Source organism: Molossus molossus, unplaced genomic scaffold (genome assembly GCF_014108415.1).
Source record: "Molossus molossus isolate mMolMol1 unplaced genomic scaffold, mMolMol1.p scaffold_m16_p_8, whole genome shotgun sequence".
In the NCBI taxonomy this organism is placed as follows: Eukaryota; Metazoa; Chordata; class Mammalia; order Chiroptera; family Molossidae; genus Molossus; species Molossus molossus.
The window spans coordinates 1,399,004-1,421,415 of record NW_023425402.1 but is presented as its reverse complement, the minus strand read 5'-3'; the positions used below and the strand labels follow the sequence as shown (position 1 = coordinate 1,421,415).

Genomic DNA, 22,412 nt, shown 5'->3' with positions numbered 1-22,412 from the left:
GCGTGGGCAGCTTCCGGGCCAGGGGCGAGGGAGCGCCGGGGCCTCCGGAAACCTTCCGGGACCCTGGACCCGGAGTGCCGGCCCAGTGCTGAGGGGGCCGCCGGTCCGCGGAGCCAGGCCCGGCCCTAAGCTGCGGGAACCTGTGTCCCGTCTGTCGAGGGGGCCTTAATGCGCACCTGCTGGAGGGTGTCTGTGTAGCACCCCGGGGGCGCCGTGGGCGCTTCAGAAACGATGGTTAACTTGCGAAGAGTCCGCTGCGAAGGCTGCCTGCTCCGCTCCTGCCGGCTCCGCTCCCGCCGGCTCCGCTCCTGCCGGCTCCAGGAAGCAAGCAGGCCGCGGGCTGGAGCCCTGCCCGCGGACACCGCGCGAGCCTGCGGCCAGGGCGCCGGACCCCTCAGCGCGGGCGGGAACCGGCGGGGCGGGGACTCCGCCGCCCGGCGCCCCACGCAGGTCTCCGCGCTCAGAGCCGGCCTCCTCCGCCGGGACGCGGGCCAAGCCTGCTTTCAGTTTCCTTTCTGGGCCTGCGCCCGGGAGTCGCCGGGACCGTGACGTGGGGGAGCCTCCGGTTCCCATTGGGAGGCGGAGTTCGGCAGGGACCAATTCGGGCGCTGGTCCGGGAGAAATCTCGGTGCAGGGATCGCAAGAGCGGAGATTACCGCGGGACGCGCTGTGGGGCGCGGTGCGCGGCGGATCGCAACCCGGAACTGGCCCGGCGGGGGACGAGCGACGCCAGCCCCGCACTCCTGCCCGAGCTCCGCGCCGGCAAGTCGGTAAGTCGGGGCGTCCGGTGAGACATGAAGCAAAGCAGCCGCCACTCGCGCGCCCTGGTGCGGCGGGCGGGCGGCGCGGGGCGGGCGGGGTCCGCGTCCCTCCCGGCCCAACCCGCCCGCGAGCGGGGGAGCGTTCGCCCCTGCCTGCGGGTCTGCCTCTTCCTCGCCGACCCAGTCTCCCCGCCGGAGGGAAGCGGCTCGATGGAGGTCTGGTGCTTGGAGCCAAGCAGTCCGCCAGTTCCTCATTATGACCAAAGTCATGTTTTCTTTCATTTCCTTTATTTATTTATTTTTGGTCCGAATAAACCAGTTTAATCACGTGCACTTGGAGCTACGTGTCCCCTCTCTTCTTCAGCCCATGAGCACATTAGTCTCCCCCCCGCCGATTTTCTTCCTGATTTTGACCTTAGGAAGAGTGTGGACCTGTATCTGCGGAGCAGATGGCGGGCAAACACTTCCACATTTCCGGTGCGGTCCGGTTTTGACCCCGCAACTATTTGAGAAGGAAGTCCTTCATGCATGCAACGAGTATTAGTGTCTGGGACCACTGAGGCTCCTGTTCACTATTAGCAAAAAGCATAATCCCTAGATTTTGGTTTAAAAGCATCAGCCTTAAAAAAAATAGACTATGTTTTAGAACAGTTTTAGATTTACAGAAAAATTGTGAAGAGAGTGCAGAGTTCCCATACACCCGAAAACTTTCTCCCTTTCATTAATATCTTACATTGGTGTCGCACATTTGTTACAATTGATGAGCCAATATTGGTGCATTATTACTGACCAGCACAATCTTCAGGTTTCCTTAGTTTTTACCTAAGTACTTCTGTTCCAGGATCCCATCCAGGACACCACATCACATTTAGGTCCCACATCTCCGCATGCTCCCCTAGGCTGTGGCAGTTTCCCAGACTTTCCTTGTGTTTGATGATCTTACAGTTTTGAGGACTAGTCACATGTATTGCAGGATGCTCCTCTACTGGAATTTTTATGTTGTTTTTCTCCTGAGACTGGGTTTATGGGTTACTGGGGGAAGACCTCATAGATAGGTGCCCTTTTTGTCACATCCTCTCAGGTTACATATGTCAGCATTGTTTGGAATTCTTTTGCATGGGGAATTTCTTTCTCTCTTCTGCCTTACTTATTAACTTATTCAAGGAAGGGCCTCATAGATAAGGGGCATATCTGATTCAGGCCTTCAATATGAGCTAGGACTGAGAAAAGATCATGTGCACCAGCAAGGGGTGGGGAATGGGGAGTGGGGGCCTGAAGAAGGGTCTGTGCCCCTGGTTCACTGTATTTAGCAAGTGGGTGAGGCAGGATTGCAGGCTGGACAGGTAAGTGAGGGCCAGATTATCCGGGGCCTGTGTGCCCTGCTGTGAAGTTGTGACCTCAGGAGTTTTGAAGCAGGAGAGTAATAAATAGGTTGAGACCTGTGTGTTAGGTGACCCTGCAGCACTTGGTAGGAGATATGTCACATTTCACCAAATCTAAGATAAAACCAATGGTTCTGCAGAGAAAAAATTATTTTGCCAGTCAAATTATGACATGCCATTGATCACATTGATTTCAGAGATACTAAATGTAATGACTTGGATATTAAATTTAATGAAAAATAGTAACTCCCTAGCAGATAGCTTAGATTTTCCTTCCTCCAGGGAACGAATGGTTAGCAGTGCTCCATCTCACTAACCCAAGGATGTTGAGTTCACTGACTCCATTTATGATCTTGAAGAAACTAAATTTGACAAACTGGCATTTTCTTGCCTCATAGCCAATTGTCAGACACCAGCACAATGAAACTGCACACCTGACCAAAAGGTCCCAGCTGTGTTTATTGTGCTCTGGTTGCTCATAATAATAGTAGCAACTTCATGCCACACATTAAATATGCTGGTGTACTTGCCAAACCTTTAGTTCAGTTTGACCTGTTGTAATGGAAAAACTCAGCCCAACACTTATATTTACCAGTTTATTAAAGCGGATGATAAGGATTCAGGTGAATAGCCAGCTGAAGGGATATATAGGGCAAGGTCTGGGAGGGTCCCAAGTTCAGGTGCTTCTGTCCCTGTGGAGTTGGAGTGTATCACCTTCCCTGTGTGGATGTGTTCACCCACTTAGAGGCTCCCTGAACCCTGTACCATTGGAGAATTATGAACGCTTCCTCACACAGGCATGATCAATTATAACTCCATCTCTAGCCCCTTTCTCCTCTTTCAAATATGGGAGATGGGGCTGAAAATTCCATGGCTTCTATTCATGGCTTGGTCTTTTGGGTGAGCAGGCCCCATCCAGGAGCCAACCCAGAGTTGACTCAATAAAACAAAAACTGTTCCTAGTGCTCTTGCCGCCCGGGAAATGACAGGGGTTTCAGGAACCCTGTGTCAGGAGCGGGAGCAGAGACCAATATATGTTTTTCAATTATCCCTTTCACTCCCATTTCTTCCTGTTGATATTGTGACCCTGAAAGATCAGGAAATCCCACCCCAGGCTACACAGCAGAGCAGCTGAGGCTAGGTGGAAATCTGGATCCAGTCCTAACCAGGAGCTCTTTGCTTCAGGCTTCGGTTGGAATGAGAGCTGGGGTGGAAGCAGATTCTGCCTGTGCTTCCGCACTCGGAATGTGTGGGTGCTGTCGGGAGGCCCTGGTGCTGAGAGCAGGTTGGGAGCTGTCATAGCCTGGCAGGCGCTGGTCTTCAAGTGGGGGCCAGAGACGGAACTGCCAGTTGGTATTTACCTTTGTTAGGAGACCTTTGACTAGATAAATAGGCTTATCTCTCTGCACAAGCTCTTTCTGTATTTCAGCCTAGTAACCTCTAGTAACTTTTTCTGCATATCAGTCAGGACTAGATTCTTTTTTTTTTTCTTTTTCTGCAGATGACAGACAAGCCAAACTGGCTGGGCGAAAGGGGCATTTGTTGGTTCATGTGATGGGAAAGTTCAAGGTTAGGGTAGCTCCAGGGAATCACACGATGATCCTCATTTCTTTTACTTCACCTCTGGGTGTTCTTCATTCTCCAACAGGCTAATTCTCTGGTTAGCAAAACTGCTGTAGCAACTTCTAACCATATGACATCAGCTCTTGCAGGTTCTTGAGAAATCGCAAGAATCGTTTTCCTGGTTTCTCAACTAGGTCTTCTTGTGGCTGGCTGTAATGAGTCATGTTCTCATTCCCAAAGCAAGCACTGTGGCCAGGGGGCTTAAGGCTAATTCTCTTGCTCCAGTCCTGAGCTGAGGGAGATTTTTGCCTGCAGCACATGATCCCCAGAAAGGGATTGGAAGAATGGAAACTGGCTGGACCCCTCTCCCCAAAAGACAGACACTCACAGCACTTACTGGTTGGATCAAGCTGCACCTGATGTAGGATTTTGTTGCCTCTTATTGGGTCTCTCTTGTGTGGTTTCTTTATCCTTTTTTTTTTTTTAGTGTCTCACACACACACACACACACACACACACAGACACACACACACAGTGAGATTCTATTTCTCATCCACTAGATTGGCAGAAACTGAAAAGCTGACAGTACCGGGTGTGGGTGCGGCTGTGGCACACAGTGAGTGCTCCTTGCCAGAGAGGGAGCTGCTGGTGGGAGTGTGCACTGATACAGTTCAGAGACAGTTTGGCCTGAGCTAGTCAAGTTGAGGCTGCATCTACTTGCCTGTGTGTACTAGGACACGTGTGCCGGAAGGAACAGTGTTTGTAATTGTCCCAAACTGGAATCAACCCAGATGTCCATCAGAAGTAGACTATATCAGAAGTAGAATTCCATAGTCATAAGTCAAAGAAAATGGAACAAAATTAGCTCACAATCACATGGCTGAACCTCACAAACATGATATTGGTACCCCCCCCCCCCAAAACGCAATATGATTCCATTCTTCTGAAGCTCAAAGCCAGGAAAAACGAGCTCTTTGCACACCTAGATGTAAAACTAGAGAAGGAAGAGTGGGTAGGACCCCTGTCGAATAGACCACAGCAGCCATTCCCTCCTTTTCTGGTTCCTGGAGCAAACCTGGGCTCCATGACAGGTGGTGATTGCTCTTGTTTGCTGTGGGGAGTATGAAGACATCGCTTGTCCAGTAACATCACTTTGCCAGAGAGAAAGGGGTTTGCAGGAAGCCTTCTGTCGGCCTCGAACGCTCTGCCGGTTTCCTCTGCGCAGGCGCTGTGCTGGTGTCTACTAAGACAGACAAGCCTCTGGTTTGGGAAAAGCTGGTATTAAATAAGTGGGGACTTGCCCTCTCCGGTTTGGCTCAGCGGTTAGGGCGTCAGCCCACGGACCAAAGAGTGGCGGGTTCGATTCCCGTCCAGGGCACGTACCTAGGTTGTGGTTTGACCCGGCCCTGGTCGGGTCGTGAGGGAGGAAACCAGTCGATGTGTCCCTCTCACTCATGTTCCTCTCCCTCTTCCCCTTCTCTCCCACCCATTCTATCTGAAGATATTTAAATATCCTCAGGTGAGGATTAAAGAAAAGAAAAATAAGTCAGGACGAAAATAAGTCAGGACTTGACTGCAGAGAAGTACCACATCAGTGCTGGGGATTTTGGGCTTTGTCTGGGAGAGAGCCTGTGGACTCACTTTGCAGGTCAAGGACAGTTTGCCAGAGGAGGTGGCTCTCAGCTGAGACTCCACGCTGCGGGGAAAGGAGTTTGCTAAGCAGGAAAGGGGCGGAGCTCTGTGCAGAGGGGAAAGCACTTGTGAAGGGCTCCGGACAGGGGTTTGCTGTGGCTGTGGGGTGGAGTTGGAGGTGGGAGGTGGCAGGAAATGAACCTGGAGACCAGGGCTGGGCCCGCAGGGCTGGGGTGGGGAGTGCAGCTGTGGACATTCCTGGCAATGCCTCCCTCAGCTTGTTTGCAGCTCATGTAGTTCTCACAGTCACAAATTATGCATGGCACCCATGTCCTGAAGCGTGCTGTAGGAAATTACATAGTGTCTCCAGCTGTTCTGTGGACAGATGCCAAGGAGGTGTTTATGAGATTCAGTGAGTTCTGGGAAGGGGTGGGATGCAGGGAGAGGGGAACTCAGAAAGAGGGGGTGTATCTCCAATTCTGCCTGGTTCTGTTGAGTCACAGCCAGCTTGGTGTATTGGAGGGACAGAAGCCAAGTGCCCTGGAGCCAGGGGCTTCAGAACTCTTGTTTGGGTAAAGGGAGTGGGGTGGACCATGTCCTCCCTGAGGTTTTTCCCAGCTCTGGCTTTCTGCATTTTGTTTGCCAAGAACCAGGAATGGAGAGGAGAATAATAGTTTTACCCCTTATTGTGGAAACTCATTGAGATAATAAAAATATGCTGAAGGCATAAATGATAGGCAGAACCATTGGGGAGTATGGTAGTTAGGGGATGTTTTGGAGAGGGTCCGTTTTGCATTGGATTGGGATGAGCAGCTATTGAAGTCTGCCCTGTGTCCTGTACTCTCATCTTGTTTTCTGTCATTTGAGATAAGGTGCTCGAGGTCACTGTCAGCGGTAACACATACCCCTTTCCTATTGTCAGCACTCTGCAGCCTAGAAAGCCCTTCCGTGTAGTTGACCTCATCGAGCTTCTTGACCAAGAAGCTGCTGTTAGAGTCCTCTCACTGTTTGCCTGGGTAGGAAATAGTCCTGGAGTGGCCCTCGGCAAGTTGCTTTACCCTGCTGATCCTCAGCTTCTTTGGAAGAGAATCCTGACCACTGAATAACGTAAGGAAGGTCCTAAATAAATGCTGTCTCCAAGTTGTTAGTCACCTGGCTGTTGGGTTGCAGAGCCCAAACCTGAACCAGGATTGTCCACCTACAGGTTGCCACCTAGGTCTGCCATGTACCCGCGATGCACTGAGCTCTCTTTCAGTGAACATTGTAACGTGTTCAAGGGGGAGTCTGTGTAGCCCAGTGATGGACTTGAGCGTAGAAACAGCAATGCTTCGCTTGTCTGCTTTGTCTGGTTCTCGCAGACTCGCAGATGACGGCTGGCCGAGTACAGGTAGCTGTGTCCCCAGCTCCTCGGAACCCAGTCCCTGTGGCAGCACATGAGCCATGGTCTCTCTGTGATGGTTTTTACTGTCTTTGTTATCACAAGACCTTGGTAGAAAACACTAGAGCCCCGCTCCTCAGAACATTTTTCTAACGCCTGTTGTTGTTGAACTATTTACAAGTGAGTTGTAGTCAGGCAGCCCTAACCCGCAGCACACATCACCTGAAAATATGGACGTTCTCACAGTCTCAATGCCATTTTAAAAATTAACAATCATTTCACAATATGATTCAATACCTAGTCCTTTGTCAAATTTCCTTACTTGCCCCCAAACCATCTTTATAGCTTTAAACAAACAAACAAACACCAGAAGCCATCAAGGTATTTGCATTTGGTTGTTATTTTTCTTTAGTCTTTCTAAATCAATAAAAATTCTTTTTTATTTTTATTAAAATTTTTTTTTCTTTATTGATTTTTAGAGAGAAAGGGAAAGAGAGAGAGAGAGAGAAACGTTGATGAGCGGGAACATCAATTGGCCGCCTCCTGCATGCACCCCACTGGGGATTGGGCCCACAACCTGGACATGTGCCCTGACCAGGAATTGAACCGGTGACTTCTTGGTACATGGGTCCATGCTCAACCACTGAGCCACACCTGCAGGACCTTTTTTATTTTTTATGACATTGACTTTTTAAAAGTCCAGGCCAGGCCCTGGCTGGTGTGGCTCAGTTGGTTGAGTCTTGTCAGGTGCACTGAGAGGTCACAGGTTCAGTTCCCCTTCACGGCACATGCCTGGGTTTCTGCTCAGTTCCCAGTAGGAAGCAGACAATACATGTTTCTCATTCGTGTTTCTTTCTCCCTCTCCCTTCCTCCCTCTCTCTCTAAAATATCAATTAGGAATCTTTAATGTAAGTACACAAATAAAAGACCTGGAATGTCCTGTCTTCTAGCCTTGTCTGACTGTTTCCTCGTGGTGTGGTTCAGCTCACTCCTCTTTCCCTCATGTTTTCTGCAAACTGGAAGTTAGGTCTGAAGCTTGATTCGACTAGCAGGTCGAACATTTGTAGCAGGATTGCTTCAAGGTGATGTGTGAGTCCTGTGCCCCACGTGGGATGCTTGTGCCAGGTGGTCCTCTGTTGGAGATGCCGGCTCTGGTCATGGTTGAGGTGATCACAGAGTTGCCCCTTATTGAGGAGCATCAGGAAGTACTAACCCTTGGGAGGCACTTTGGCTCCATGGGACTGTCCTGTCCTCTAGCACCTTTCACCTCATAGTTTTAGCATTCAGTGAAGATCCTTGTCTCTGTTGTTCATCCTCACCTGAGGATATATTTTCCATTGATTCTTAGAGTGGAAGGGAGGGAGGGAGGGGGGAGAGAGAGAGAAATATCCATTGGTTGCCTTCTGCACATGCCCTGACTGGGGTGGGGATTGAACCTGCAACCTAGGTACCTGCCTTTGGCCGGGAATGGAACCCTCGACCCTTTGGTGTACAGCCAGCGTTCTAACCACTGAGTCATATCGGCTAGGCAAAGATCCTTGTCTTATAATGAGATTGCAAGATGGTGTTTTTCTAATCTGTTACCCCTCCTGCACTTATTCGCAGTGTCTTCTGTAACTCCTAGACGGTGTTACGTATTGATTACGTGTGTGCTTCAGAGCCAGCGGGCTCCTGGGCTGAGCACGCCTGCGCAAGGGGAGGGTGGGCGCTGCACCTGGGCTCTCCCCAGTCCTTCCGTCCTTCCAGGGACTGCAGCAAAGGAAACAGCCTCAGCTTTTCAACTTCTAAGCCCTGAACACAGTGACTGATGATGGACTCCAAGCCCAGGAGTCCCCTCTTCGCTGTTGCAGCTGAAACGCTGGGGCCAGCTGGTTCCCACAGGCAGACCAGGGAGCTGGCTCCAGCAAGTCCTAAGATTTTTACTAGCCTTAGTATCCTAAAACTTTTATTACCTCATTTGTCAGTTAAATGACTCAACCCTGCCTCCTTCATCTGAGCTTTGTGTGGACCTGTTCTCACGCATCTGGGCTGCGGTCTCACTGCCCCAGCCCCCTGCAGCCTGCAGCCTGCGTGCGCGGCACTCCCCTCTGCACAGCACTTCGAGGTGTCCCCTCAGACCCTCGCAAACTCCACGATGCATTTCTGCTTTGTGTTCCTTTGGGTCTTAGAACCTGGGGTCATTTCTAGCTCCTTCTTGTCACTAGGAGAAAGGGCACGAAGGCCATTGAGCCCTGCTGGATGGCTCTCACTGGACAGTCCTGATAGCTCTGGCTTCCTGTAGCTCCCTACAGCCTCGCAGTGGTCCTTGTGCCCTGCGGCGGCCCTCCCCGGGCGACTGCTCTGTCGTGGGCGAGTTCTCCCTCCCTCACTGCCACTGTGTGTGTCCACTCTGCATCTGGTGCTTTGAACACTCCTGGGTTTGGAATCACGGGTCCTGGTTCTCTCCTAGATCTCTTCCTGTGTACTGCACTTAGGCATAATCCTTTCCCTCAACCCACTTAGGAACCCTTGAAGGTAAGTATCATGCTCCCATTTTTATGGATGGATAAACTAGGGCTCACAGTACTTAAAAGAGTTCTGTATTGTTGCACAGAGTCAGGGGCAGGAGGCAGCTGTTGGGTCAGGAAGTGGGCCAGGATGACAGAGGTAAATGGACTGAAGTCCTCATGCTCAGCGTGTGTAGTCCGCCTGGGGCCAGGCCTTGCGGCACATCGCAGCACGGCCAGCTGGCAGTGCCGCACAGTTTCAGCGAGCTGGGCCGGGTCCCACCACCCTTGCCAGGGCAGAGCAGCCGGGCGAGTGCGGTGCGGCCGGTGTGTGCTCTGCTGGCAGGCCGGGGAGGGGCAGCTTCCAGGGGCGGAACCGAGCGTGCAGCGCAGCACAGCCAGGGAACCGTGTGAAGGGGGACGCCAGACTCCACTGCAGGTGCTTCTGGAGTCTTGGTGAAGGACCTCGATGCTCTGAGTCTTTGAAACCTGGAGGAGCAAACAGAAGGAGTCCCCTGGCTGTTGGGCCCTGACTAGGTGAGGGGCTCGCACGTGGCTAGCTGACAGCCCTGGACATGGCGGGCGTGGGAGACCGTGTGTTGGCTGTGAGTTTTCCAGCAGAGCTGTTGGTCCCTTGGTCTATCATAATTGTTATTCAGCTGATGGAAGGAAGGGGCCTTGAGGCAGGCCTGCTTTCTCCACCCCACAGCCTGGGCTCAGGCAGCTCTGCTTGCCACTCTGCTAAGCGGCCCACTCTGGCCTTGGTTTCCTCATCTGTGAAGTGAGGGTTGGACTAGAAGGTCAGTAGGTGCTCTCGTTCTGCTGTTATTGAGCCTCGTGAGAGCTGGTACGAGTCTGCTGGTTGCTGGGGCCGCCCCATGTGAGGCTGCCGGCTCTGCCCTCTGCTGTGTCTGCTCTTGACTCATGTCTGGTCTCCAAGGAGCAGAAGCCCCACCAGTGAGCTGAGGCCCCGCTGAGCTAAGGACTAAGTACACCATGGCCATGTCAGCACCATTGCGGAGCCTGGAGGAGGAGGTGACCTGCTCCATCTGCCTCGATTACCTGCGGGACCCTGTGACCATCGACTGTGGCCATGTCTTTTGCCGCAGCTGCACCACCGACGTCCACCCTGCCTCGGGGGGCCGCCCCGTCTGCCCCCTCTGCAAGAAGCCTTTTAAGAAGGAGAACATCCGCCCAGTGTGGCAGCTGGCCAGCCTGGTGGAGAACATTGAGCGGCTGAAAGTGCACAAGGGCAGGCAGCCGGGCGACGCAGCCCAGGAGCACTGCGACGGGAAGCTGTGCGAGCGGCACCGGGAGAAGCTGCACTATTACTGCGAGGATGACGGGCAGCTGCTGTGTGTGCTGTGCAGGGAGTCCCCGGGTCACAGGCCCCACAGGGCCGTTCTGCTGGAGAAGGCTGCCCAGCCCCACAGGGTGAGCCTCCTCACCCCGCACGGTGCCCAGCCCCACAGGGTGAGCCTCCTCACCCCGCATGGTGCCCAGCCCCACAGGGTGAGCCTCCTCACCCCGCACGGTGCCCAGCCCCACAGGGTGAGCCTCTTCACCCCGCACGGTGCCCAGCCCCCCGCACAGTGCCCAGCCCCACAGGGTGAGCCTCCTCACCCCGCACGGTGCCCAGCCCCACAGGGTGAGCCTCCTCACCCCGCATGGTGCCCAGCCCCACAGGGTGAGCCTCCTCACCCCGCACGGTGCCCAGCCCCCCGCACGGTGCCCAGCCCCACAGGGTGAGCCTCCTCACCCCGCACGGTGCCCAGCCCCCCGCACGGTGCCCAGCCCCCCGCACGGTGCCCAGCCCCACAGGGTGAGCCTCCTCACCCCGCACGGTGCCCAGCCCCACAGGGTGAGCCTCCTCACCCCACACGGTGCCGAGCCCCACAGGGTGAGCCTCCTCACCCCGCACGGTGCCCAGTCCCACAGGGTGAGCCTCCTCACCCCGCACGGTGCCCAGTCCCACAGGGTGAGCCTCCGCACCCCGCACGGTGCCCAGCCCCCCGCACAGTGCCCAGCCCCACAGGGTGAGCCTCCTCACCCCGCACGGTGCCCAGCCCCACAGGGTGAGCCTCCTCACCCCGCATGGTGCCCAGCCCCACAGGGTGAGCCTCCTCACCCCGCACGGTGCCCAGCCCCCCGCACGGTGCCCAGCCCCCCGCACGGTGCCCAGCCCCACAGGGTGAGCCTCCTCACCCCGCACGGTGCCCAGCCCCACAGGGTGAGCCTCCTCACCCCACACGGTGCCGAGCCCCACAGGGTGAGCCTCCTCACCCCGCACGGTGCCCAGTCCCACAGGGTGAGCCTCCTCACCCCGCACGGTGCCCAGCCCCACAGGGTGAGCCTCCTCACCCCGCATGGTGCCCAGCCCCACAGGGTGAGCCTCCTCACCCCGCACGGTGCCCAGCCCCCCGCACGGTGCCCAGCCCCACAGGGTGAGCCTCCTCACCCCGCACGGTGCCCAGCCCCCCGCACGGTGCCCAGCCCCCCGCACGGTGCCCAGCCCCACAGGGTGAGCCTCCTCACCCCGCACGGTGCCCAGCCCCACAGGGTGAGCCTCCTCACCCCACACGGTGCCGAGCCCCACAGGGTGAGCCTCCTCACCCCGCACGGTGCCCAGTCCCACAGGGTGAGCCTCCTCACCCCGCACGGTGCCCAGTCCCACAGGGTGAGCCTCCTCACCCCGCACGGTGCTCTGTGCTTGCCTGGAGGCCGGCCTGGCTGAGACCCTGCTGGAGGCTTCAGCCTGAGTCCACCCTGCTTCCCCAGACCAGAGTGTTCACCTGTCCCCACTGCTTGTCTCTCTACAGGAAAAAATCCTGAACCACCTGAGTACTCTAAGGAGAGACAGAGACAAAATTCAGGGCTGTCAGGCGAAGGGAGAAGCGGATATCCTGGACGTGCTAGTAAGTGAGGCTTTCGAGGGGGAGCCCTGGGGCAGTGGGCTGGTGCAGCAGGAACTCCTGGGCTTGTAGAGGTGCGGCCGGGGGCTGCTGCGAGGCCAGGCCTGAGCATGGCAGCCCAGCCTGCCAGTCTGAGCCCTGTGGCTTCGGCCCGTTGCCTGATCTGACGAGTGAGGGGGTTGCCTAGATGTCAGCTAAGGCTCCTCCTCTGTGACTCGCCTCAGCTGCAGGGCCACCTCTGGCAGCTCCGCTGCTCTGTGGGAGAGCCAGGGTGTGGGGAGCGGAAGAAGGCCTGGCTCTGCTCTTCCTTTCAGAGAGGAGGAGGAAGATGTGGTTCCTGTAGGAGTGGGGAGCCAGAGGGCTTGGAAGGAGGGCACCGGCTCCAGGATAAGAACTGAGAGGAGGGAGGGCTGCGGATGCTGTCTGGGCCCTGTGCCCACGGCTGCCTGTCGCTGGGAACAGGCAGCGACCTTGAATGCGTCAGTAGACACGGTATCAGGAGGAAAACTGAGAAGCAGGTTCCAGTTTTCTGTGGGAAGCGGGCATTGCAGGGATGTTGGGGCCAGGCCTGGCCATGAGCTATTTATTGGTGGGCCCTGGGAGAGGGAGAGTGGGAAGCAGGACAGAGCTCAAGTCAAGGAGTATGTACAGGCCCTTGGTGTGCATGGATGCAGCCCAGCATGTCAGTGCGCTAGGGACCGAGGACACTGACCAGATCTCAGCTGGACTTGGCAGTGAAATTTAGAGGCAGGAAACTCATGGTCCCTGAGCACAGAATTGAACAGTCTCACTGAGGTAACAGGATAGCCCTGTGAGGCAGGGATGGGCGCACAGGTATTTTATACATAAAAGGGGTGCTGAAGAGAGGACTGATTGGTCAGGCTTGGGTGGGAATGATCAAAGCAAGCTGCCTAGAAGAGGTGACATACAGAGATTGGTGTTCAGGAGGAGAATGTGTTGGCTCACAGAGTTCCTCAGAGGGCCCGGGAACATACTGGTTTGCCTGGAACAGCGAGCGGGCTGCCTAGCCAGCCAGAGCCAGGGTCCTCATCCCGAGCTGGCTGCGTGAACTGAGCTGGTTCACTGTCTTCTTCGAGGAGGGGAGGTTGGCCCAGGAATGCGCGAAAGCACCGCCCCCCAGCCTGAGCACTAGTTTGTGAGCAGGGAGAAGACCCAGCCTTGTGCACTAACACCAGACCCTGGAGGGATCCCCCAAGACAGCTCACCCCTCCCCTCCTGCCCTGCAGAAGCAGCTCCAGGAGCAGAGGCAGCTCATCGTGGCTGAGTTCGAGCAGGGCCACCAGTTCCTGAGGGAGCGGGAGCAGCGCCTGCTGGACCAGCTGGCGAGGCTGGAGCAGGAGCTGGCGGAGGGCAGGGAGAAGTACCAGGCCAGGGGCGCCGGGGAGCTTGCCCGGCTGGCGCTCGTCATCTCCGAGCTGGAGGACAAAGCACAGCAGCCCGCTGCAGAGCTCATGCAGGTGAGAGCTGTCGGGGCGGGCTGGGGGCGGGGCACTGGATGGTCGCCTCCGTGAAGCACCGGGCTGATAGCCCTGTTCCGCCCACAGTCGCCTGGGCGTCAGATGAAATGCCTGGCACGTGCACTTCAAAGAGTACATTTTCTACCCCAAAATGTTTAAAAATATTGAAATGGAAGGGAAGGGAATTAGTATTTTTGTCACTGTCTTTCATCCTCATCACTGCTGTCACGAGCCTGTCTCCTGACATCTGACACTGCCCACGGACGCTCTCTGCGGTCTGGAGGGGAAGCTGCAGAGGGTGGGGTCGCTAAGGGAGGCCACAGGGCAGCTTCTCTCAGGGACCCAGAGGGCCAGTGCGTGAGGTTTGATCTGGAATCACCCTCGGGAAAAGCAGGAAACAGGTGCGTTGTCTCTGGACGCTTGCAGATGGAGGTGACTGATGCCGAGAGAGGAAGGTCCTGGCCAGGTTGCAGGTTGAAATGGCATCACAAATCCAGACTCCCGGAGCCTCCCTGAGGAGTCAGCCATGCTGAACGGCCCAGCGGCTGGGTGTGCTCAGCCTCTGCTCTTGGCCAGGGCAAGGCCCACGTGCTGGTCTCCTCCGCGTGTGCGGTTTGGGGTGGTTGGGCCAGAAGCCGGGCAGGTGGACAGCTGGCAGAGATGGCCGGGTACATGCTCCAGGGCTCTGTGCCAGCTGCCTCACGACGGTGGCTTCAGCCTGCCTCTCCGGGTGGAGATGCAGGGATTTCAGGATTCCTCCAGGTAGCCCACTCTGATGAAGTCACTGAGGGCCAGAGCGTGGAGGGGTCTGTCCTGGACCGTTTAGCAGGTTAGAGTTCGTCAAAGCTCCAGCCCCGGGGTCCTCACTCCCAGGTTTCTACTCTTGTTTTCTCTCTCATTTATCCAGTGTGTGTCTCTGGCTCTGTCCTTCCCTCCAGATGTCACTCTGTTCCCTCAAATTTCTCTCTCAGACTCTGACTGCATCACCTGCTGCGTCTTCCTTCCCCCCTGTCTCCTTCCCTCTAGGGAAGAGTGTGCTTCCTTCTCTGTGGCCGCCACTAGGGGGCCTGCTTGCGCGGAGCAGAGGGGAGCACGTGCTGGCCGGCAGGGGTGCAGCTGTGGGGCCCCAAGGGGAGCCTCACCACTGCGCCCAGAGGAGGTGCGTGGGCCAGCGGAGGCCTAGCCTTCAGTACCTCCAAGACCACTCAGATTGAAGACTCCCTGGGTTGGGGTGGGGAGAGTGAGTGTCTGCTTAAAACCAGGACCTGAAATTTTGTACTGGGGGGGTTGTTTTGATCTTTCTGTGAGGGAACTGGACAGCTAGTCCTCAGTGGTCATGGCTGCCCCGAGGTTACTGACTGTTTGTGGACAGTGAGAATGAGATCCTGTTAGGATAGGAGCCCTGATCCAAAAGTCTGGGAGAGAAACACAGGTGAGAGGGAAGCAGCAGGACCAAAGATGTAAAGCAGTCTTTTTGACAAGGGAATAGAAAAGGAAAGGAAGATCTCTGGACTGGGGATTTCGTGAGGATGTTGAAGGGGACCAGGGAGGTAGGAGCGGCCAAGAGACACTCCTGTCACAGGGTCGGAGGCTGCTCACACCTCTGCCTCGCCCGCTGCTGGCAGCCAGACCGAAGAAGCCCTTCCTGAGTGCTCTCCGTTAGTACCAGGGTGTGCCGAGCCGAGGGCCACTGTCCTTCCTCCAGGTGCCGCCCCTGCTTTGCGGCAGCCCGTGTCCGGGTGGAGGCCAGGCTCGCTCCAGGCCACTGCACTGGTCTCCAGGCCCCACCTTCTCCGGCCACTCACCCTCTTTGTCCCTTAGGTGGCTTTCCGTGCCCATTCATTTGCCCTCTTACACCACGTGCCTCTGCAGACACGTCACCCAGTCCTCCAGCTGGCTTGCACTTGTTTTGAGAGACAGATCAGAAGGATTTGCCAGAACTCAGTTCTGTCTGGGCTGCTCCCTGGTGCTGCGGTGCTGCTCTGGCCCCTTCCCTGTCCTCCGGGGCAGAGCCGCTCCTGGGTTCCCGAATCTCACCTTACCCAGTCCCCCTTAACTCTACTTCCCTCCCTCCCACAACACCTGTCACGGGCGCTCTGATAGACTTTATTTGTCATGCTGGCTGCTTGCTGTCTGCATCCCCTGCTCGGTCAGCTCTGATGAGAGCAGACATCTGTGCCCCTTGTTTTCACGGCTGTACCCCAGGCTTCTAGAGCAGTGCTTGGCCTGTAGCAAGCGCTTAATTCATATTTGTGAATGAGTGAAAGGAAGGCAGGACTTAATGCAGACTGTCACGAGGCATTCGGCTCACAAAAAGGGAATAACCGCATCTCACAAGAACCCCTCCCCACCCACCTGTCCCCATCCCTCACACAGCAGGCCCGGCCTCCTCGCCGCCCAGCCAGGCCCGTCTCCAGGCCCATGCAGCCCACAGGCTGTACCATCTCCTGCTCCAGGCGGCGGCCTCCCTCGCATGCTGTCTCAGAGGCCGGTCAGCGCTGGGGCAGTCGGGCTGTCGGGGACTGTCCGTGAGCTCATGAGAGATCTGTGTGACTTCCATCTAGTTGGTTCCACTAATGTCATGGGACGTCCTCTGCTATGTTGTCGAGTGGGGCTCACCACCAAAATATAAAAAGTTCAGCCAGGAAAGAGGAAATAGAAAGCAATTTCCTGTTTTGTAAAGGACATGGTCCCAAAATTGTAGTCAGTGCTTCCTTTTACATCCCATTGGCTGGAGCTTAGTCTCATGACCAGACCTGGATACAGGGGAATCTGGGAAATGTAGTTTTTTGCTGGGTCCTGTTATTGAAAGGGAGAAGGGGAGCATGGATCCTGGAATCAGCCAAATGAAAGCATATGGCTTGTCATTCCACTCCCTGTGCATGGAACAACGCTGAAACTCCCTGCTATTCCCCTTCAGCTCTTCATGACCTGCCCTGCCTCCTTTGCCACACCCTTTCCCGCCTTCCCCTTCTTCCCTGGCCAGCACTTTCTCCTTCAAATCTCAGCACAAATGTCTTCAGCTCACAGAAGTTGGCCCTGTTGTCTGCACCCCTCCCTCAGTACCCTGGACCTGCCGCTGTCATTTGTTTCTTTGTTGTTTTATCCAGTGTTCCCACTAGGCCTCAGCTGCATAGAGTCTCTGATACGGTGTTGGTGCAGGTGAATGAAATCTGATGCACATTGTTCCTTGTGCATAGAGACGGCACCGTGTCCCTGTCTCTGATACGGTGTTGGTGCAGGTGAATGAAGTCTGGTGCACATTGGTCCGTGTGCATAGAGACGGCACCGTGTCCCCGTCTCTGATACGGTGTTGGTGCCGGTGAATGAAGTCTGGTGCACATTGGTCTGTGTGCACAGAGATGGCACCGTGTCCCTGACTCTGATATGGTGTTGGTGCAGGTGAATGAAGTTGATGCACATTGGTCCTTGTGCATAGAGACAGCACCGTGTCCCCGTCTCTGATATGGTGTTGGTGCAGGTGAATGAAGTCTGGTGCACATTGGTCCGTGTGCATAGAGACGGCACCGTGTCCCTGTCTCTGATACGGTGTTGGTGCTGGTGAATGAAGTCTGGTGCACATTGGTCCGTGTGCATAGAGACGGCACCGTGTCCCCGTCTCTGATACGGTGTTGGTGCAGGTGAATGAAATCTGATGTACATTGGTCTGTGTGCACAGAGATGGCACCGTGTCCCTGACTCTGATATGGTGTTGGTGCAGGTGAATGAAGTTGATGCACATTGGTCCTTGTGCATAGAGACAGCACCGTGTCCCCGTCTCTGATATGGTGTTGGTGCAGGTGAATGAAGTTGATGCACATTGGTCCTTGTGCATAGAGACAGCACCGTGTCCCCGTCTCTGATATGGTGTTGGTGCCGGTGAATGAAGTCTGGTGCACATTGGTCCGTGTGCATAGAGACGGCACCGTGTCCCTGTCTCTGATATGGTGTTGGTGCAGGTGAATGAAGTCTGGTGCACATTGGTCCGTGTGCATAGAGACGGCACCGTGTCCCTGTCTCTGATATGGTGTTGGTGCAGGTGAATGAAGTCTGATTCACATTGACCCTTGTGGTTTCTTCCCTTCTAGGACACCAGGGACTTCCTGAACAGGTAAAAGAACTTCCTCTCTGGAGTGTGCCCCCCTCATTCCTCTGTGCCTGTGTGCCCTCCCCTTTTCCTTGCGCAAGGTCCACTTGAATGAATGGTGAGTGGAACAGTACAAAGGTGCCCACAGTGCGTGGTTCCTCCTGGGAAGCAAGATCATGTCCCGAACTGGAGCCCTGCTGTCTGTGGAGCACCACCTCCGTGGCCTGCTCTCCTTGTCTGAGCCGGGACAGAGGAGGCTGGGAGGGGCTGGGGGAAGGGCTGTGCTCTGGAGGGCGATCCGCTTCTGGTTGAAGTTCACTCAGCAGTGTCTGTGGCCTATCTCTGTGTGGCGGGAATGATCACACTTTTCCCTCCCCTCGTATTTGTATGAGGATTGAGAGATGCAGGAACAGCTAAGGTTGTGTCTGCATCTTCTCAGGTTTCCGCGGAGGAAGTTCTGGCTTGGGAAACCCATTGCTCGGGTGGTTAAGAAAAGGAGCGGAGAATTCTCAGAGAAGCTTCTATGTCTGCAGAGAGGCCTGAGGGAATTCCAGGGTAAGCCCTGGGGAGGCCGTGGGTGGGAGCAGGAGCTGGGCGGGCACTGAGAGAGAGCGCTGGCTCCTTACCACCTGTCCTCCTGCTCGGGGCTCTGAGGGCCTGCGTCTGAGTGGGAAGCCAGCCTGTGAATTTGCTGGGCCATTGCTGTCCTTTCTTTTCCCCAGGGAAGCTGCGGAGAGACTTGGAATATAAGACAGGTGAGTGTCCGATGAGCTGTTCCCAGGTTCTCCTCAAATAAAGAACACTTCCCACAGAGACTGTGGCTGCTGGTACCGGGCAGTCCCTTCTGTTACGCCACAGGGAGAATTTCCCAGCTACAAAGCTAAAGGCCCACTTCCGTTTCCGACCACTGCACTGCCCTTCGCTGCAGTAGAGGTTCCTCTTCTGCCCGTTGGGTTATTCCAGCCTCACTGGTCCTGCAGTCAGCCCCTTCCCTGCACCTCGGCACTGCATAGCCCCAGGGCCCTGTGCACAAGGGCCGCTCTGCGAATGGCCGCAGACTGCGGCGTGGCGGCCCTGCACGGACACTGGGGACTGCTGGCCCTCCTGGCCCACTGTTACCTGTTCTTTTGTTCTCACAGTGAGTGTCACCCTGGACCCACAGTCGGCCAGTGGGTACCTGCAGCTGTCAGAAGACTGGAAATGCGTGACCTACAACAGTGACCTGTACCACGGTGCTTACCTGCACCCCCAGCAGTTTGACTGTGAACCAGGGGTGCTAGGCAGTAAGGGTTTCACCTGGGGCAAGGTGTACTGGGAAGTGGAGGTGGAGAGGGAGGGCTGGTCTGAGGATGAAGAGGATGGGGACGAGGAGGAGGAGGTGGAGGAGGAGGAGGAGGAGGAGGAGGCTGGCTATGGAGATGAACACGAAGATGACTGGTTCGGAACAGATGAGGATGAGGAGTCGCTGGGGGACGAAGAGGAAGAAGAGGAGGAGGAGGAGGAAGAGGAGGAAGTCCTGGGAAGCTGCATGGTGGGGGTGGCCAGAGACTCTCTGAGGAGGAAAGGAGAGCTCTCCATGCGGCCAGATGATGGGGTGTGGGCGCTGCGCCTCTCCTCCTCCGGCGTCTGGGCCAACACCCACCCCGAGGCGGAGCTCTTCCCCGCAGTGCGGCCTCGGAGAGTGGGCATCGCCCTGGACTACGAAGGCGGCACTGTGACTTTCACCAACGCGGAGTCGCAAGAACTCATCTACACCTTCACTGCCACCTTCACCCGGCGTCTGGTCCCCTTCCTGTGGCTCAAGTGGCCTGGGACACGCCTCTGGCTGAGACCGTGAGCGCCTGCCCCTCCGCACTGGCCCTGCCACCCCATGTCTCTTCTCTGGAATCCGAGCACTGGGGGGAGGAGGTGCCTGGCCGTAGCACCTGAGCAAGGGGGAGGAGGGACCCCACAGTGCTGCTGGTCCCCTCCCTGGGACTGTGGCCCCCATGGCCTCGTTCAGGGCTGCTGCTCCCTCCACACTGCTGTGGCCGGCTCCTCTGCTGTAGCCTGGGGTCCTGCGCAGACTTCCAGCCTGCAGTCCACGCGGGCTGCTCCCTCCACACTGCTGTGGCCGGCTCCTCTCCTATAGCCTGGGGTCCTGCGCAGACTTCCAGCCTGCAGTCCACGCGGGCTGCTCCCTCCACACTGCTGTGGTCAGCTCCTCTCCTGCAGCCTGGGGTCCTGCGCAGACTTCCAGCCTGCAGTCCACGCGGGCTGCTCCCTCCACACTGCTGTGGCCGGCTCCTCTCCTGCAGCCTGGGGTCCTGCGCAGACTTCCAGCCTGCAGTCCACGCGGGCTGCTCCCTCCCTCCTGCCCACTGCCTTCCACCCAGCCCTGCACTCCGCTGAGTGAGAGGCCAGGCAGCGTTTTCCGGCCCATGTAGCCTCCCACACCATATGTCCTTGGGAAAGATCAGTGGACTGTCCCACCCCAGCCATTTTGCTGTCCCCAAATCCCATGGCCTCCCCCTCACCCAGATCCACCTGCTATCTTGCCTGGCACTTTATTTTTTTTTATCCTCACCGTAGGACATTTTTTCTTTCTTTGTTCAGATAGAGCGGGAGGGAGAGACAGGAAGAGAGAGAGAGAGAAACATCGACGTGAAGGGACACATTGAGTGGTCACCAACCGCATGACCAACCAGGGTCGGGGACAGATTGCAACCGAGGAACATGCCCTTAGCGGGAACCGAACCTGGGTCTCTCCGGACCACAGGCTGATGCTCTAACCACTGAGCAAAACCGGCTAGGGCTTGCCTGGCACTTTAAAAAGCTGCCCCGGCCCTGACTGGTCTGGTTCAGCGGTCATAGGCTGGCCTGGCTCAGTGTGTCACCGGTTTGATTCCGGTCACAAACTTAGGTTGCGATTTGTCCCCACCCTGGTCAGGGTTGTGCCGGAGGCAACCAGTCGATGTTTCTTTCTCTGTTTCCCTCCCTCCCACCCTATCTGAAAAGAAAAAGAAACAATAACAAAACAAATAAACAAAAAGCTGCCCCAGCCCGGCTCGTGTGGTTCAGTGGTTGAGCATTGACCCATGCACTAAGAGGTCGCTGGTTCGATTCCTGGTCAGGACACATGCCCAGGTTGTAAGCCTGATCCCCAGTGTGGGGCATGCAGGAGGCAGCCAATAGGTGTTCTCTCATTGATTTTTTTTTTTTTTTTTTATCCTCACCTGAGGACATTTTTCCATTTTTTGTTCAGATAGAGTGGGAGGGAGAGAGAGAGAGAGAGAGAGAAACATCAATGTGAAAGGGACACATCGAGTGGTTGCCACCCGCACAACCCAACCAGGGCCGGAGACAAACTGCAACTAAGGTACGTGCCCTTAGTGGGAACCGAACCAGAGTCTCTCCAGACCACAGGCCGACGCTCTAACCACTTAGCAAAACTGGCCAGGTCATGAAGAGAGTTTTTAAAAGAACCCAGAATGTCTTGCTCTTGTTGGTCCATATAAAGACACAGCGAATGTCCAGGCAGGAAAAGCCCCCCTCTGTGGGAGTTGTGACTGGTGGGTGCTCAGCTCCTGACACTGCCCTTGCACTTCCTGGGACAGGCTGGGGAGGGTGAGGCAGGCTGTGGGGCACGCGTCCACTGCCCTTCGCGCAGTGAGAGGAATTAAAGCGAATCTGCTCCCTTCTGCCCAGGCTGGCCCGAGTCCGTAGTGCCCACTGGGTAACAGACTCCCTGCTCCAGCCGAGTCCCCGTGCAGCCATGTCCTTATGTTGCAGGCCCCTGCCGTCCTCAGTGTGTGAAGGCCGCTCCAGCAAAGGGCTCCCAGTGCTCCCTTGGCCCAGCCTGCCCCACGCTGCCTGGGTCGCGCACAGGTGTCTGCCTCTCTGAGCTCGGAGGGCGGGTACCATGTCTTATGTTTCTCTTGTATTCTCCATGGCACCTAGTGCAATGCTTGGCGCAGAGATGCTCAATAAAATCTTGTTGAATGGACAGCCTGCATTTACATATATTTCATTATAACTCGGATGTCACCAGGCCGTCTCTGTGACTGCAAAGGTTCCACTGATACCAGCAGCCCAGGGCTTTCCTTCGGGGTTGCCCAGAACACTGCAGCTCTGCTTTCTGTCCTCTGCACTCACTTTGCAAATATGCCTGTAGTTGCTGGGAGTCCCCACAGGGCCCCCGGGACCCAGGCCACCCAGCGCCAGGGCCAGGCTTGTGCAGGTGACGGCTCTCGGGGGAAGCGAGTCGTGGACCACAGCATCCCCCAGTCCTTCCGTGGACAGTGGGCAGTGACTTGAAGGAAAGATGACCTAGCGACTCCAACTGTCTGACTGTTTTTTACCTCTGATTTTTTTTTCCGTTGCCATGTTAAAGATGGAAAACGGGATATACAACATACATCTGAGATTCTCCACAAAGGCCACACTTCCTCCTGGGACTCTCATTTGTGACTCATGTTTTACCTTTTTAATTATTGTTTCTTTTCTAAATACATATTTGCAAAGTGTGTCCATTTTTAGAAATAAGACATGCATTATCAATTACAAGGCCTGTTAATCTACCTTTGAATCTTGATAGACAATAATTACTAGCATATTCCTGAATATTTAAATTTATTTTGATTGGTATGGATTGCTCCCTAAAATTATACTTTACCAATCTTTTATTTATGGACTAATTTATAATTCTCAAAATGCCTTTTATCCTTTCTTGGAAATAATTTTTTTGTATAATG

General features: G+C 55.6%; 1 protein-coding gene across 1 annotated transcript; it reads left to right on the top strand.

Annotated features, from left to right (window-relative positions):
- The first annotated feature begins 476 nt into the window (after positions 1 to 476).
- Positions 477 to 20,303, top strand: TRIM26 (tripartite motif containing 26). The gene is made up of 8 exons (XM_036247902.1): positions 477 to 770; positions 10,143 to 10,636; positions 12,022 to 12,117; positions 13,362 to 13,592; positions 17,681 to 17,703; positions 18,119 to 18,234; positions 18,402 to 18,434; positions 18,819 to 20,303. Exons 2-8 carry the CDS (start codon positions 10,199 to 10,201, stop codon positions 19,514 to 19,516), a joined length of 1,635 nt encoding a protein of 544 aa, XP_036103795.1. The 5' UTR covers positions 477 to 770; positions 10,143 to 10,198; the 3' UTR covers positions 19,517 to 20,303.
- The last annotated feature ends 2,109 nt before the right edge of the window (positions 20,304 to 22,412 follow it).

Coding starts and splice junctions, on each gene's coding strand:
- TRIM26 (XM_036247902.1), top strand. CDS start 10,199: ATGGCCATGTCAGCACCATTGCGGAGCCTGGAGGAGGAGGTGACCTGC. Junction 12,118..13,361: donor CGGATATCCTGGACGTGCTA/GTAAGTGAGGCT, acceptor CCTGCCCTGCAG/AAGCAGCTCCAGGAGCAGAG. Junction 13,593..17,680: donor CCGCTGCAGAGCTCATGCAG/GTGAGAGCTGTC, acceptor CTTCCCTTCTAG/GACACCAGGGACTTCCTGAA.